This window comes from Lepidochelys olivacea (genome assembly GCF_965140295.1).
Source record: "Lepidochelys olivacea isolate rLepOli2 genome assembly, chromosome: 14".
Taxonomy (NCBI): Eukaryota; Metazoa; Chordata; order Testudines; family Cheloniidae; genus Lepidochelys; species Lepidochelys olivacea.
The window spans coordinates 14,861,855-14,878,224 of NC_140424.1; the positions used below are offsets into that span (position 1 = coordinate 14,861,855).

The 16,370-nt window shown below is 48.4% G+C and overlaps 1 protein-coding gene across 4 annotated transcripts; it reads right to left on the reverse strand.

The window, feature by feature from the left end:
- Nucleotides 1–137: 137 nt before the first annotated feature.
- Nucleotides 138–15,425, reverse strand: MIF4GD (MIF4G domain containing). 4 transcript variants are annotated; one of them, XM_084647123.1, is made up of 7 exons: nt 14,999–15,408; nt 10,027–10,178; nt 9,098–9,231; nt 4,212–4,321; nt 3,266–3,421; nt 2,210–2,302; nt 138–1,198 (listed from the first exon to the last, which is right to left on the reverse strand). In XM_084647123.1, exons 3-7 carry the CDS (start codon nt 9,177–9,179, stop codon nt 971–973), a joined length of 669 nt encoding a protein of 222 aa, XP_084503249.1. In that variant the 5' UTR covers nt 9,180–9,231; nt 10,027–10,178; nt 14,999–15,408; the 3' UTR covers nt 138–970. The 4 variants fall into 4 exon arrangements, with proteins under 4 accessions (XP_084503249.1, XP_084503251.1, XP_084503252.1 ...); XM_084647125.1 differs by having other exon boundaries at nt 15,320–15,397; XM_084647126.1 differs by lacking the exon at nt 10,027–10,178 and having other exon boundaries at nt 15,320–15,425.
- Nucleotides 15,426–16,370: the final 945 nt, after the last annotated feature.

Here is a 16,370-nt window from a genome sequence, read left to right on the forward strand (position 1 = left end):
TCTGTACTAGAGGAAAACTAACACATGGCAATCTTACAGAAGAGATCTTCATGCCCTGTTTGTAGCTACCTCCATAGTAGCCCAACTCCCTAGAAACGTTACAGAGCAAGAGCTCTGTGGAGAGAGAAAACATGGTGTTCATTAGTGTAAAACTTTTATTAGAAAAAACCTCAATAGAACACATTATTTCCCCTTTACCTGTCCCTTTTGTCAACAGAAATGTACAATATTGAAGTTCATTACATTGCTTTTTAGAAAAAAAATTCCATAGTGGTTACTATATAAAACTCATAAAAACAGTTTCTAGCTACATGTGCTCAAGGAAATTGCTGCTATGACGAATGTACACTGGGTGGTGTCTCCTTCCTCCAGGAGCAGGTGTTGCTTCTGCTTTCCATAGGCACCAAGCCTCCCAGAGGGCAGGGTTGGGAGAAATAATAATTGATTGCCCATGTAAAGGGCCCTTGATTTCACAGGGAACAAGGTGAGACTCATCCTGGAGGACTGTTTTTAAAACTTGGTTTTTGTGTTATGGGCTCAGATTCCATGTGGCATAAGCAGCAAAGAGGGGAGTTTTCCAAATAAGCTGCGACCACTTGTCTTAACTCGGTTGGTGGCTGACAGAGTTGATACAAAAGAGCTGACCTCAGTATAAACCATTGGCTGTGCTTTCCTGACTGCTACTGTAAAATGGTTTGAGGCATTAATTAACATGGGCCATAGGTAAAGAGAGTGGAAGCTCTGACTAGGTTAAAACTGCCCTTGCCCCCAAATCAAACTGTCCCCTGTTGCAGTCCAGCAGACACAGTACAAAGGGTCTACTGGGAGTAAACAATATAAATCCTATTTAGAAAAAGCATTAGAAAAAATGTTAACTTAAAAATATCAAACATAATTGTGACGTTTGCTCGTGAAAGTGCCAGGGTGAAACTATTTGAGCCCCTGGGTGAGAGTTCTGGCTGTGGAAGGTTTAATCTGTGACTTCACTGTAATAGTATTTTTGAGCTGCATCTGTCATCTTCCAGTCTGCAGCCCGGAACTCTATGATCTCCAGCAACAGGAGCTGAGAGAGCGAGCTGAGCCCCTCCTCCAGGAGAAAACCATCTCGCAGAAGGGAGAAGAGCTCATCCATTGGCTGGGAGTTCATCTTTTCCAGCTGTTCACCAATGCGGTGCAACTGCAGCACCAGACAGTCCACCTTAAAAGAGGAAAGGAAAAGGCCACCTTAAGATGGAGTGTGGGCCTATGATGTTTCTAAATAGAGCTCCTGCCCCAGCACCTCTAAATTAATCCGGGCGGGTTCTCCCCACCCTGTTCCCCTATATTTCTACTACATCTACTCTTTGTTGCCATCAATCTCTGGTAGTGACTAGGAACCTGAATGTTGATAGCTGCTTGGAGGGGGCTCTCTCAGAAAGAGGTGTCTCCATGAGATCCCACAGCTTCACACATGAAATTACTGAAGAAACATGCTGGCAGTAATTCACACCATTAGACCTGCATCAACTCATACTGAGGGTCCCAGCAGGTGGCAAAAGCTAGATCAGAGCTCCTTCAATGGGTGCAGTGTAAGCACCTGAATAGAACAGACAGAACTGTCTGAACCATGCTCTGTTTCCAGGGTGATTTGGATTCTTTTGACCATATGGTGGTTGCTCTCACAACTAACAAGGAACAGCAGCACCTGTGCTATGAGCAGGATGCTGGTAAGGCTGAGTGCTTGAAGGGTATGTTGTGGTAGGATGCCAGGGAGAACATCAAAGCAAAAGCAAAATTCATGTCCAGTGGCTTATGAACTTTATAACAGTCCTTTGGTTGTTTCAGTGCTTTTGGCAATCAGAGGCTCTGATCACTGCACAGCTACATGAGCCACAGTCAGATCTGGAGCTTGAACTAAAAATGTTTGGAATGAGGGAGGAGAATGGAACCTTGGTTGCAACATAATTATGGATGCACCAGCACCTCCATAATTCCTCCATTCTGGGGCTGCAAGGAACGTCCCACCTTACAAGCCTCCCTTGTTCCCTACCCCCACCCCACTTACAATAGGTACGAGGGAAAAATAAGTTCTGTTTGGCTTTATGCCTCCCTTTTGGTCCAGACATCAGTTCAAACCTTTCTGAGCAGCCCTCACAGGACAGTATTTTTGCCAGTCACTTGGCTGTACAAACTCTCCTTGCATGCATGTTAGCGTCCCACCAGCACTCACCTCCTCCTCCTTCTTCAGGCTATCAGGTTGTGCCAGTCGGAACAGGCATTCATAAACTGGGTTCACCAGCGCCATCATGGGCATGTTGTTCACCTGTTAATGGGACGGATGCACATATCAGCTCATGGGTAGAGGAGGAAGAGTTTTATTTTTAAAGAATTGTTCCTTCACTGTTCTCAAATGGGACGGGAACTGCTCCCCTGGAAACCGGTCACAGTGTCACTCTGGCTCAGAGCTCCTGTTAGCAGGATTTGCCTAAGAGACCATATAGACACATCTCTCTTAGCCAGAGGACCAGGGATCTTTGCATGGGGCAAAGGTACCAACAGAGATGGGACAGTGATGCAAAAATACACATTTTCCAAAAATGTTTGGTTATATTTTAAAATTAATTCGCTACACCCATGCTTTTTTCCCACATTTCAAATGTGTTCACAGTCCTTTCGCCTTCACTGCCTACCAGTATCTGAGCCCATGAGTTCTATGGCCACAAAGCTCCCAGAAAACTATTTTCAGTATGCATGCTGGGAGGGCTTTAGCACTCGTCCAGTCAGGGAACAGGAAATAATACCATGGAACTTCCCCAACCAATTGCAATTAAGCAACGAGACTTGAATTTAGAGATCAGTTGGAGCAAAGAACTCCAAAAAGTGTGTGCCAACCAACGAATAAAGGTGTGCGCACCTGTTCCAGGAGCTGTGAGGGATGCTAAATTTGTTCAAAGTTTGTTTATTAGGAATTATTTGCTCAGCTCTATATACCAACAACTCTTCCTTCATCCCCTACTTTATTGATAAGGGGAACAGCAAGCAATGGTCTCCAATATGCAGAGGGCAACATAACAATAGTGAAGAGCCTGAACTGTAATGTTTGAATGCAGATCCCCAGTCCACACAAAGAGTAAGGAGTTCAGAATCAAGATTTTTGGGTTTAGCCACAAAATTCAGAATTCACTCCAGGTTCCAAACTCTGGCCCCTAACTCTGGAGGGGTTTGGTTCAGATCCTCTTTAGCCATAAGGCAGCAGATAGGGATGTCCTCTGCATAGGCACCTTACCCTCAGGTAGTCAAAGATGTTACAGATGAAGGTGACATAACAGATCCATGCCTGGGGTGAGCGGGCTCGCAGCTCTTCCCGGTCCTTATACTCCTGTTGCAGTCGGTTAAGCAGACTCCGTCGGAAAATGCTCTGGCCCACCTGCTTGCTCTCTGCCTACGACCCCAGAACAGTGAGGAAAGCGGGGGGGAGACAATGTGAGTACCCACATTACTAGCGTCTTTACATATCACTCATTATCAGACTCCCATTGTTGCACAGAGAAAGACGACTGGTGGGAGTCTAACTGCAAGCAGAGTTGAGGCTACTGTCATGGCCTGCACATCCCTTCCCATTCTCATCCTCTATTTCACTGCTTCACTGGAGCTAGAGAATCTCCTCCCAGCATGCAGAATTCCATAGGCCAGACTCACTCCTGATCTTATGGAAATAAACCTTTTTATATATGCTGGATAAGTTCCTCTGCCATGAAGGCCACTGCCCCCAAGATTAGGGAACCCTCTTCCAGTTCAGCCTGAGAAACTGCGCTCACAGACGGGGGCAGGTTTGGATTTCTGCATATCTGTGGCAGATGGGGCAAGTGGTGGTAGCCTCCATTAAAACATTTACAAAGACAGAGAGCAGCTGGTCTGGTGATCAGAATGCAGGACTGGGAGAAAGGAGGTGCTGGGTTGTATTCCCTGCGTGACCTTTTGCAAGTCTTTCCTTCTGTGTGCCTGAATTTCCCCTTTCTTTGAAAAGGAGATGATACTCCTCTAGAGGGTGGCATTGGATGACTCAGTAGTGCTAGTAAAGTGCTTTGCAGATTAAAAGTTCTCTGTAAATGCTGTAGGACTGAGGCAGGCCCAGCTGAGATGCCAGGGTACCCACTAGCACTAGCTGTGATCTGGAAGGGCAGGCTGTGACTCACTACGGATTTGCTGTCAGCATGCTGACATCCTCTCACCTGGATGATGGTGTAGCAAATGCGCCCAGCCTCCTTACTGAACACAGAGTCTTTGAGGGACTGATCCACGATTATATTAGCCACTTTCTCCAGGTCTACACTGCTGGGGTCTGCAGGGAAAGAAATGATACCGTCAGCACAGCACACTCACTTCCCAACACTGCACAGATTTCCAACTTCACACCCTCCCTGCTCGTGCTTCAGACCACCAGCAAAGCAGCTACGGTGCACATGGGAGTGTGTTGAGCTACCATGCTGTAAGAACTCAGGCTCACTCCCAGGCTGGCAGGGACCAGAGACAATTAACTCAGCTGCTGTAGCCCCCCTACAGACTGCATCAGGGTTGGCATATTCAGAGGGTGCTTAGCATTTTTTGGCAGAGACAGTCATCACAATGGGAGGGGAAAGGGGAAAAAGAGTGAGAGTAGGGGGCTAGTTTAAATTTGAGCTGAATAGGCAAATTTTCATTATGCTTTGAATACAGATGCTATAGCTGAGAAGCCGGGCTGGCTTTTCCCTATGAGGCCTCCAACCCCAACCCCTCCTACCTGGGCTTTTCCCTAGGACACCAAACTTCCAGAAGGGGGAAAAAATGCTTAAAAAGGATGAAAAACAAATGAATATGGCAGTGTCTGTTAAGCCCCTGATGAGGGGAGGATGCTGGTAACAGGCTGAGGAGTGACCGGAGCAAGGGTACAAGAGTCAGGACATTTGCACTTTATTCCTGCTTCTGTCACCAACTCTCTGTGAGACCTTGGGCAACTCACTTACCCTCTTCGTGCCTAAATTTCCACACCTGAAAAACAGGGACAATGTCCTGTCCTACATTTCTATGATTCTATACTGCTCTAATTCACAGGAGGCTGCAAGAGTTAACGCCTATAATTGGAAGCCACAATGAACTTCACAGTTGTCACTGTGCTGCACCATCAGGGCCACCTGAGATTACATGGTGACAATGGACACAGAATTAAGATCCTTCTGGTCAAAAGCAGAAGCCCTAGCCACTTGACCTACAGGAGAATTTGTTAGTGGCACAGAGCCTAAAACACAAATGACCAGTTCTAATTCCACCCAGCTGGGAGCTGTAGTATGTATACACACAAACACATTCTACAGTTATTGTAGGCAGCACCCTTAGCGCTGCCTATAGTTAAGGTTGCCCTACAACAGTGGTCTCCAACCTTTTCACACCCAAGATCATTTTTTGAATTTAAGGGCAACTCAGGATCTTCCCCGCCCCTTCCCCGAGGCCCCACCCCTTTCCCAAAGCCCCGTCCCACTCATCCCATTCCCCCAATCCGTCGCTTGCTCTCCCCCACCCTCACTCACTTTCACTGGGCTGGGGTTGGGGAGTGGGCTCTGGGCTGGGGCTAAGGGGTTTGCAGTGTGGGAGGGGGCTCTGGGCTGAGCCTGGGGCAGGGGTGCAGGAGGGGGTGAGGGATACAAGCTCTGGGAGGGAGTTTAGGTGCAGGAGCGGGCTCTGGGCTGGGGCAGAGTGTTGGGGTACAAGAGGGGGTGTGGGCTCTGGGAGGGAGTATGGGTGCAGGAGGGGGCTCCAGGCCGGGGCAGATTGTTGGGGTGCAGGAGGGGGTACAGGGTGCTGGCTCTGTGAGGGGGTCAGGGCTGGAGCACGGGTGCAGGAGGGGGTATGGGGTGCTGGCTCAGAGGGGGGTCAGGGCTGGGGCTTGGGGTGCAGGAAGGGGTTTTTGGGTTCTGGCTCTGGGAGGGGGCTCAAGGCTGGGGCTTGGGGTACAGGAGGGGGTTCACGGTGCAGGAAGGGGTATGGGGTGCTGGCTCCAGGAGGAGGCTCAGGGCGGCTGGAGGTTGGAGTGTGGCCTTCCGCCGGGCAGCACTTACCTCCGGCAGCTCCTGGTCTGCGGTGCAGCATGGCTGCTGCTGAGGCAGACTCCCTGCCTACTCTGGCCCCATGCCGCCCCCGGAAGGGGCCAACATGCCCCTGCAGCTCCTGGGGTAGGGCACGTGGCTCTCCGTACTGCCCCTCTCTGCAAGCATCACCCCCGCAGCTCCCATTGGCCACAGCTCCCCTTTCCTGGCCAATGGGAGCTGCGGGGGCGATGCTTGCAGAGAGGGGCAGCATGCGGAGGGAGACCCCTGTCCCCCCTCCCACCCAGGGCCGCGCTGGCCACTTCTGGGAGCGGCGTGGGGCTGGGGCAGGCAGGGAGCCTGCTTTAGTGGCAGCCCTGCTGCACCACTGGAGATTGCGATTGACTGGGAGATCCTCTAGGATCGACCAGTCGATCACGATTGACCGGTTGGTGACCACTGCCCTACACTTTCCATTATAAGACCTGGTTTTCAGCTGCTAGCTTTGCCAAACAAACTGTTTGACATGAAATTTTCTATGTTGGATGCCTGCCTTAGGCTGAAGTTTTTGAAATATTTCAGCTAAAATGGTTCAGCTGTTTCTAAGAATGAAATTAGGGGGAAACATGTTGTTTACTCATGTTAAAAAATTTCCTACAACTGTTTAGTTGAGATGCTGTAGTATAGGGTCTCCATGCTTTGAGGCACAGACCCACACATTTGTACACAGTCCCACATGACATTCTCAAAAGCAAACGAGGGAAATGTGGTCTAGCTTAAAATTATTATAAAATAGGTGCAAAATTGGTAGAAGGACCATAGCCAAAGAGTAGTTATCAATGGTTTGCTGCTAAACTGTGGGGATGTAATACTGCAGGGGTCAGTCCAGGACTATTCAATATTTTAATGAATGACTTGGATAATGGAGTGGAGAGTATGCTTATAAATTACATTTGTGGATAACACCAAGATGAGTGGGGTTGATAGCACTTTGGAAGACAGGATAAGAATTCAAAACGATCTTGACAAATTAGAGAATTGGTTCGGAAATCAAGAAGATGAAATTCAGTAAAGACAAGGGCAAAGCTACACATTTATGAAGGAAAAATCAAATGCACAACTATGACACAGGGAATAACTGGCTAGGCAAGAATACTGCAGAAAAGGACCTGGGGGTTATAATGCATCACAGATTGACTGAGAGTCAACAATGTGGTGCAGCTGCAAAAAAGGCTAATATTCTGGGCTGTATTAAAAGTGGTATCATATGTAAGACACAGGAAGCAACTGTCTCGCTCTACTCGGCACTGGTGAGGCCTTAGCTGGAGTGCTGTGTCCAGTTCTGGTTTCCACACTCTAAGAAAGATGTGGACAAACTGGAGAAAGTCCAGAGGACAGCTACAAAACTGGTAGAAGATTTAGAAAATCCGACCTCTGAGGAAAGGTTAAAAAAACTGGGCTTGTTTAGCTTTGAGAAAAGACGACTAATGGAAGACCTGCTAACAGTATTCAAATATATAAAGGGCTGCTACAAAGAAAACGGTGATCAATTGTTCTCCATGTCCAGTGAAGATAGGACAAGAAGTAATTGGCTTAATCTGCAGCAAAGGAGGTTAAGGTTAGCTATTAGGAATAACTTTCTAACTATAATGATAGTTAAGTACTGGAATAGGCTTCTAAGGGTGGTTGTGGAATCCTGATCACTGGAAGTTTCTAAGAACAGGCTGGACAAACACCTGTTGGGAATGGTCTAGGTTTACTTGGTCCTGAGCGCTGGGGACTGGACTAGATGACCTCTTGAGGTTCTTCAAGCCCTACAGTTCTATGATTCTGTGCTCATTAGAAACGTGTGGAGAAATTCTCTGCCAATTCTGGCTGCACTGAGCACACTTCAACCTAGGTCTGCAGCGACTGGTCAGGACTCTCCTTGCAACTGCTTCTCCTGGCTGTCAGAGGCCACTGTGGCAGCAGGCACAAGAACTGAGAGCAGGGAAAAAACAACGAGGAGCCCCTGTGGCACCTTCGAGACTAACAAATTTATTTGGGCATAACCCAAATAAATTTGTTGGTCTCTAAGGTGCCACAAGGACTCCTCGTTGCTTTTGCTGATACAGACTAACATGGCTACCCCTCTGAAACCTAAGAGCAGTGAAAAAAGAAAAGGAGTACTTGTGGCACCTTAGAGACTAACACGGCTGTTACTCTGAAACCTGTCTTAAGAGCAGTGAGACACTCTCCCTTGTGCTCTCAATGTTCCCCCTGCTGGTGGGCCCAGGAGATGGAGGAAGCACCCTGACTGCAATGCAAAGGAGCGAGGAATGGGGTGGCAGGGGGAAGAAGGGAGATTGCAGGAGCAAGAGGTGGGGAGAAGCAGAAGGGGAGCAGTTGCCAGAGGGTGAGAGATGTACAGAGGGCAGGGGAGGAGAATGGGAGAATATATAGGCACAAAGGTGGAGGGGGCAGAAGGCAAGGTAGGGGGTTGGATAGGAGCAAAGGGAATTGGGCAGGAGGAGGAGTGGGAGTGCAGAATCTGGGATTGGAGGATGTTGATTATTTGCTGAAGGGGATGGGGAAGTAGCTAGGGATGACTCGGAGCACGGGGGAGACAGACAGCAGATGGGGGGACTGGGCAGGAGCAGAGGCTGGGGGGATAGTAGCAGGATGGGAGAGCAGAATCTGGGATTGGGGGAGAATGAATAGAGGGATGGCCGGTGGATGGGAACAGAGACAGTTTGAGGGCACAGGAGCAGAAAGATTATAACCACTAGAGGACGCGCCCCTCCAGAATCTGGAATTGAACTCAGACAACTGTGCCTTAAATCTCAGGGAGGAGGTGGCAGGGAGTAGAGATTGTGTGTTGCAGCACTAGCTCACCCATGGTGGGGAAAAGGCCTTGGGGGTCAAGCAGCGGCCTAATGGCATTTCTGACGTAGCTCTCCTATTCGGAGCCATCAGTGTTAACAAGACAAAACGGCATCTGGTTGTTCAGGAATGATCTGCCAGCCAGCCTGGGCATGGAAGCCATGGCACGGGGGCTGGAAAGACAGGTGCTTGCTGACCTTTGAGAGCAGTTTTCAGTAACTGCTGCGTCTCGGTGTCGAATGACTGTATCTTATACTCTTCTTTGCCCGTGTCTCCCATGTCTGGCCTGCTCCGACAGCGCAGTTAGGGAAGTGGCTGTTAGTGGCAAACCCTGAAGAAGAGATCAAACACGGCTTAGTTAGACAGGGAGATGGGTGAGGGTAAGTGTTGGTGTTTTTGTTGCCATTTGGGGAAACGCTGGAGTACTGTATAGTTTAACCAATTCACTAATGTAAAGAGCACTCAGTTATTTTGGGGTTGTAAGATTTTTCCAAACTGCACCCCCCCAAATCCTGGGAAACCATCACTACTATTTTTTATAATCCCTTCCGTCTGCCACACTTTCACAAGGGGTTTTGGGCCAGTGGGCTCTCTTCGGTAGACCATATATTTTCTGATATAATAACCCATTTAAACTGTTGAGCTGCAACTTCAAAAACAAACAGCCCACCCAGAGGCAACAAAAATATGTTATTTTAAAGGGAGTAACAGCCTGAGCCTGTCACAGGGAAATGCACACAAGAGCACGGCATGGATCTGCTGATTCATTTGCTCGCATGTGGCTTTGAACCCACAATTCAGCTGATTTTGCTCAAAGACATAAGAAAGATTCAAAACATACGGATGATCATCCAGTCCACCTCCCTCCTGCACTGTCAGTTAATAGCAGAGCTGCTTTCACACAGTAACATCCACTTCAGAGGGGCTGTGCCAGAGATGAATCTTGCTTACTGAGGCAAACAGAGATAGCGAGCAAATTCTACAGCCAAGAACATTATTAAGTCTCTAGTCTCCTTTAGAGCTCGCAGTATTCTCCCTTGTACGAAATGATCCTAAAAACTCCTGGGTTTTCTTCTGCTTAGTTATTTTGGGGGAGTAGTCATTTCACATACGCATCCAGTCTTACCTAATGTGAGACCAGCCACTGGTCGGTGCGGCACCAAAGGTTTACTGCAGGGCTGCAGTGGCCTGTGTCACAAACACTGGGAGGGCAAATGTCCAAGTGGAGCATTCAGTGGGTTTTGCCAGCTCATCAGAATTCCACAGTCGCTGTGCAAACTGCCCAGGAAGCAGATATCAGGGATTAGCGAGATGAAGGCCTATATAAGAGGTGTGCCAGAAGTAAGAGGGTATAGCCCTGCAGCCCAAAAGCAGCTTGGGACAGGCTGCTGTAAGTTAGAGCAACCCCTCAATGCTCTAACTGACACAAGCGCCATTTTGGTTCCTGGAGCAGCCCAGAAACTGGAGAGTGCAAAGGTGGGGTAAAGCCACCTTTGCTCCCCGCTCGGCTGTACCCGAAGCACAGCACAGAATCAGACCCAGTCATTGCAAGTTTCCTGTTTTCAAACACAGCAGAGACCTTCTAGCTCTCTCACAGCTCTGTGTCTGACTATATTCCGGACAGCAGAACACTCTCCTGTAGTCAAACATGTTGCCTGCCTAGAGACTTGGGTTTAGATATAGTTTATACCCCCTAATGCATTTATAAGGAGATGGGAGGTCCCTTTTGGTTTTACAGCAATGTTTAATTAGCAAACATTCTCTGGTTCTAAGTTACGGAAATTCACACAAGTTACAATCTCTTGCTCCCTGTCCACAAGGTGTCTCTTCCAGGTAAACTCCTCCTTGGTTTTATACCATGTACTTACTCAGATCTCTGTGTGTATTCTCAACTAAATCGTCTCCATGCCAGAACTAAAGTAATATCGTCAACAATAACCGAACTTCTGTACGCACATGATTGTGCTGTAGTTGCACACTCAAAGGAGGATCTACAAACAGCCCTGAATTGCTTCTCTGAAGCTTACAAAAGCCTAGGACTAACTCTAAACATCAGCAAAACAAAAGTTCTCCACCAGCCAGCAAGGAAGATCTACATTGAAAAAGAAGAACTGGAAAATGTAGAATACTTTGCCTATCTTGGCAGCCATCTCTCACAGAGAGCAGACACAGATGTTGAGATTCAGCAATGATGATGACTCACACAGAGCTCTGTGTGCATTCTTGATTAACCTTCTCTTTCCTAATGAGGATGTGATGTCATTCTATCAGGCAGAGCTTCATGAATGGCTGGTAGGGTAAGCAGTAGTGGTAGTCCACTTTCCGATTGCTGAGTCTGGCCTGGCATTTTGACACACCCTGTGTGGTAACACTGTGCAGCACCTCCACCTTAGGCTGCAAGCTAGAGCGCTAGGAGGCTACAGGATCTGGTTCTCCCCTAGCCTTTTTCCCCTGAAGCATCCCACCATTGCTAACACAGGAACAGCTCCCGGCCAGTGGTCACCTTAGTGTAGAGAGCCCATAGCTGCTGGCCTTTTTACCACTGCATCAACTAACCCTGCTCAAAGCAAATGCAGATAGCCTGATAGTAAAAATGCCAGTGCTGTGTCTATCAAATGATCCTACTGTGGTTAGCACTGGTGGGATGTTTGGGGAGAAAAGGGCCTGTGAAGACCAGCCATGAATGCTCAGCGTAATAAACAACAAATCCCAGTTGTGTTCACTACTCCTGAGTCCTATCATGTCTCTATTCCAAGGGACACTGCAGCATCAATGACTCTCAGTGCAGTGAAGATCACGGAGCAAAGGGGAGCAGGGAATACAACACCCAAGTCTTTAAATCAAGATTGGGCATCTTTCTAAAAACAAGATTGCCTAGCTCAGCCACAACATATGGCACCAGTTGTCAAACTTTTTGAGCTGAGCCCCCAGTTTGAGTTACAATTTTTGGTTGCACTCCCCAATACCTGAACCTCCCCCCCTCAGATTTTCAGGGTGGAGGAAGGTGTGTGCAATGGTCTTTTGGGGCGGAGCCATTGCTGGGCACAGAGGTGTTGACACTGACTCTCAGGCTGGGTGGCCCACTAAGATAAGTCGGGTTTGGAGGTGGCACTCTCTCCCCAAGCCCCACCACCCACAGCCAAAGCCTGAGGCACTTGGCATCACCACTAGCACCCCCGAACGTTCCTCCGTGCGCCCCCCAACATGAAAACCTCTGACATATGGGCTCTATGCAGGAATCAGTGGATGAGTGTGTCTGGCCTCTGGCTACGCAGGGGGTCAGACTAGATCAGGGGTTCTCAAACTGGGGGTCAGGACCCCTCAGGGGGTCATGAGGTCATTACATGGTGGGGTCGCGAGCTGCCAACCTCCACCCCAAACCCCACTTGCCTCCAGCATTTATAATGGTGTTAAATATATTAAAAAGTGTGTTTAATTTATTGTGGGGGGGTTGCACTCAGAGGCTTGTGATATGAAAGGGGTCACCAGTAAAAAAAAGTTGAGACCCACTGATCGTAATAGTCCCCTCTGGCCTCAAAATCTATGACTGCATTCAAGTATCTGCCACCTGGTCCCAATACCCCTCCCCCTTGTCAACTTCAGCATTTGGCAGTCAGTTCAGTAGTGGCCAGCCACACAGCCTGACTCCAGTTCCTTGTGCAACGCAGATGGGCAGGAACAGAACACAGAGGCTGGGGCAGACACATACACTGTGGATATGAAGAATGGAGCTTCTATTGATTGACAACCAAACACCCCCATCATAGGTGCTGACTCCACGGATGCTCTAAGGCTGGAGCACCCATGGAAAAAATTAGCGGGTGCTTTGCACCCACCGCCAGCCAGGCTCCCCCGCCCAGCGATCAACTGCTCCCCCTCCCTCCCGGTGCCTCCTGCATACTGCAGAACAGCTGTTCAGTAGCATGCAGGAGACGCTGGGAGGGAGGGGGAGCAGGGATGGGGTGCTCTCGGGGGAAGGGGCAGAATGGGGCAGGGAATAGGTGAGGTGGAGTGGGGGCAGGAATAGGTGGGGCCAGTGCGGGAGCAGGAAGACGCAGGGTGGGGGTTTAGGAGAAAGGCAGGGTCTGGGGCTGAGCAGGGATTGAGCACCCCTAGGGAAAATTAGAAGCCAGCGCCTGTGACCCCCATTGGCCTCTCAGGAATTTCAGGCCACAGCTTGAGATGTCCCTTCTTTTATTAAATCCTCTAAAGACTCAGTCACATTTCTCCTCTCTTGGTCCTCTCTCCCTCTGTTTCCTACCACAGACATCTGGGCCAGAGCACAGTTGCTGCTCATTCTCCAGAAAGAGGAGGATGAGAGTGTTTCAGAGGATGTGTGGTGAGAGCACCCAGAAGTCAAGCGGGTTGGCTGGAGAGAAGGCCCAGCACTCTTACTAACTGTGCAAGCACTCAGCTTCATCTGAGCCTGTTCAGGTTTCTGGAGAATAGGAGGGTCTCACCCCTCCAAATGGGGATGAGCTGCCTGCTGCTGCCAGCTGAGTGCAGAGTGAAGCCACTTACCAACCCCAGCATGTGGGCTGCTGCCCTGGCTAGAAGCACATCACTCTGCACAATGCACCTTCATAGATTTAATACTGCCACAGGGAGGGGGGGGGGGGGATGAGCTCCTGCCTACCTTCCACACCCAAACACGGAGCTTCCCAGGTCTGGATCAGAGATCCTCAGAAGCCCAGGAGAAAATAACTCAATTTAAGATGATAACAAGTGATCCCACCAGTAACATGTTTCATCTGTCCTTGAAGATCCTTTATCCACCACAGAAGAGTCATTACATGGCTGCTGGGGAGGAGCAGGATAAAACACAGGACTTGGTACATTTGAAACTGTCCCAAGCAACTCAGTTTGCTGCTGGTTCCTTGGTATATTTTATAACACTGCTGTGGGAGTCCCACCTCCACTACTCCCAACTATGTCCTGTCAGTCCAATACCAGCCTCCCCACATTAGAGCTCAGAGAAGGCTCCATACAAACAGTAAGAGTGAGCAACAGGATTGAGGTTCCCTCACTCAAGTGACTGACTATAAATACCCTCCCCAAATCTTGGGACTCATCTCCTGACATGTGGGCAGGAAAAACAGTAGGGCAGCATAACAGGGCTCTCCCAACACTAAAATCTCCAATTCCAACTAAAACCACTACAAAAGAGAGGAAGAACAGTCCCAGTGATTTGGATGCTAGCCTGGGACTTGGGAGACCTGGGTTCAACTCCCTGCTCTACTACAGGCTCCCTGTGTGACCTCAGGCAAGTCACAGTTTCTCTGTGCCTCAGTTCCCAACTGTAAAATGGGGATAACAGCACTGTCCTGCCTCATAGGGGTGCTGAGGATAAAAACATTAAAATTGTGAGGCGTTTTGATACTTTGGTAATGAGAGCCATGAATAAAAGATAGAACAGGGGGTCAAGATTTTCCCCTTGCCAGGACTGGGTTATCTATAATGTGTGTGGGTGTGGCTGGTGATAATGGTGGTGGGGTTGAAGGTCCATCCTGAGAGAAGGGGTTAAATACCCAGAACTTGATGTGGGTTGATTTACTTCATAACACAATTTTAGGGGCATGTCTCTCTATCCATTTACCTTTTAAGAAGGAACCCCATCACCATGGTACCTAAACAGCCATCTATATATTAATTTACAGCAGGGGAACACTTTCCCATTGTTTGTCAGCAGGAGGGGGGGAAATCAGGATATCAATGCAAATTTCAAGCATAAAACAATTATGAAAGTGCCTGCCCTATCACCTGTTTTTAGGAATTTATCTATCTAGGATAGCTGGTTAAGAGAAAAAAGTGATTTTAGGCCTCAAAAACTCCAGAAAAATTGCCTCAAATTATGGCCACCATTAAAATTACAAACTCTCTCCCTAGATGAGGAAAAAACAACGAACAAAAAATTTACTGAAAAACCCTAGAACGGGATCAAGGAATCAGGTGTTTGGTTTGCTTTAAAAGCAGGACAGCAGTCGAGAAAGTCAGTAGAGAAACGTCCCGGCTTGAAAAATAATTGCTACTCCACCCAAAAGAAGCAAAAGTTTGTTTCTGAGCAGCCCAGCCCAGCCAGATTTGCAAATATCACCAACCTGCTCCGGCTTTTCTCTTCACTCTGCCAGAGAGTTTTTTTCAGGGCTCGAGCGCTCGCATCTTTGGTGCCTTCTTTGCATTAGAGAAGAACCGCCCCTACCCCTAATTCTTCTTGCTTTCAGGTTCGGGTTTTTGGAGATAGATCAGGAAAAAACCCAGCGCCAAGAACAGCAGCAGAAGAAGCAGGAAAGGCAGCAGTTCAAGCATGGAATGCAAATGCAAGATAGGCATCCTTCGTACATTCGCCCCTCCACCAGGAAAGCGCCCTGAGAGACCCCAGGCGGCACAATCAGGCGGCAACTCTCAACTGCTGCTCTTACTTTTCAGCTTCTTTGGGGTCAGTGATTACCACCAGACGGATTCTTTCCATTGCAAACCCGCGGGTTTCCTCTTAGGTCATTTCCTAGCAGCCAGAGCCAAGGGGAGGAGGAACTTGGGAGTGCTGAAACAGCAGCGCCACCGCCTGGAAGAACCAGGATTTACGCAACCTTCTGCATTCACCTATCCATCTCTTTCCTTGCAACCCCCTGCTCTCTTTCACCATCCTAGGACTTGGGGGAGTGAGGGTCAGAGTGTGCCCGTTTCCCTCTGACTCAGACTGTTGTCTCCCAGTCAGAAGATCTCTTCGTCCATAGCTGTATTTTAATACTCGGTTCTGACCATACAATCTTTTGACTTTTCTATGAACTTAGCCCTAGCGAAAGGCTACATCCCTCTGTTTAAATGCAGGACAGATACAAAACAGCAAAAGAAGCTGCAGTGCAGATTCCCCACACTGTCCTGCAAACGTGCCCCACTCCTGCCCTGTAGGGATCTACTTTCCAGGCATGTGAGTCCTTCCCACTCCATGGTCCATTCAACCTTTGGCCTCTATTGGCACTACCAGCACAGGAAGACGGGGTGCACGATTTTCACTAGTGGTTATGGTGATTAATGAAACATGAAAAACTACTCACTGGGAACTGGGCATGCCTATATCCAACAGGCCTCATGTGCCTCCAAGCAGACACCACACGGTTGTAACTTTCAGATCAGTTCATGTACTTGAAGCTGACGGTTACTTTTCCTCTTTTCAGGCTATTCCTTTTGTACAGTAGTAGTCCATGGCTTCACATTCTCCTCTGTTAGCTTGGAAGTCTGGGGTTTGCTCATAAACAAAGAGCTGAACCTCTTATTCTTGCTTTCGTATTTTCCTTCACAGTTTATAAGCGAACTTCAGAAGCTTGAAACTGAAATCTATTTACTCTTCTATTTTTCCTTCCCTCTCTAAGATAGGCACCTTGATGAGTATGTTGGAGCAGAACTGCTCAGGTCTTGGCACTAGGGGTTTTACTTGCAAGGTAGGAAAAAACGTTTGAAGAATTTAAGAAT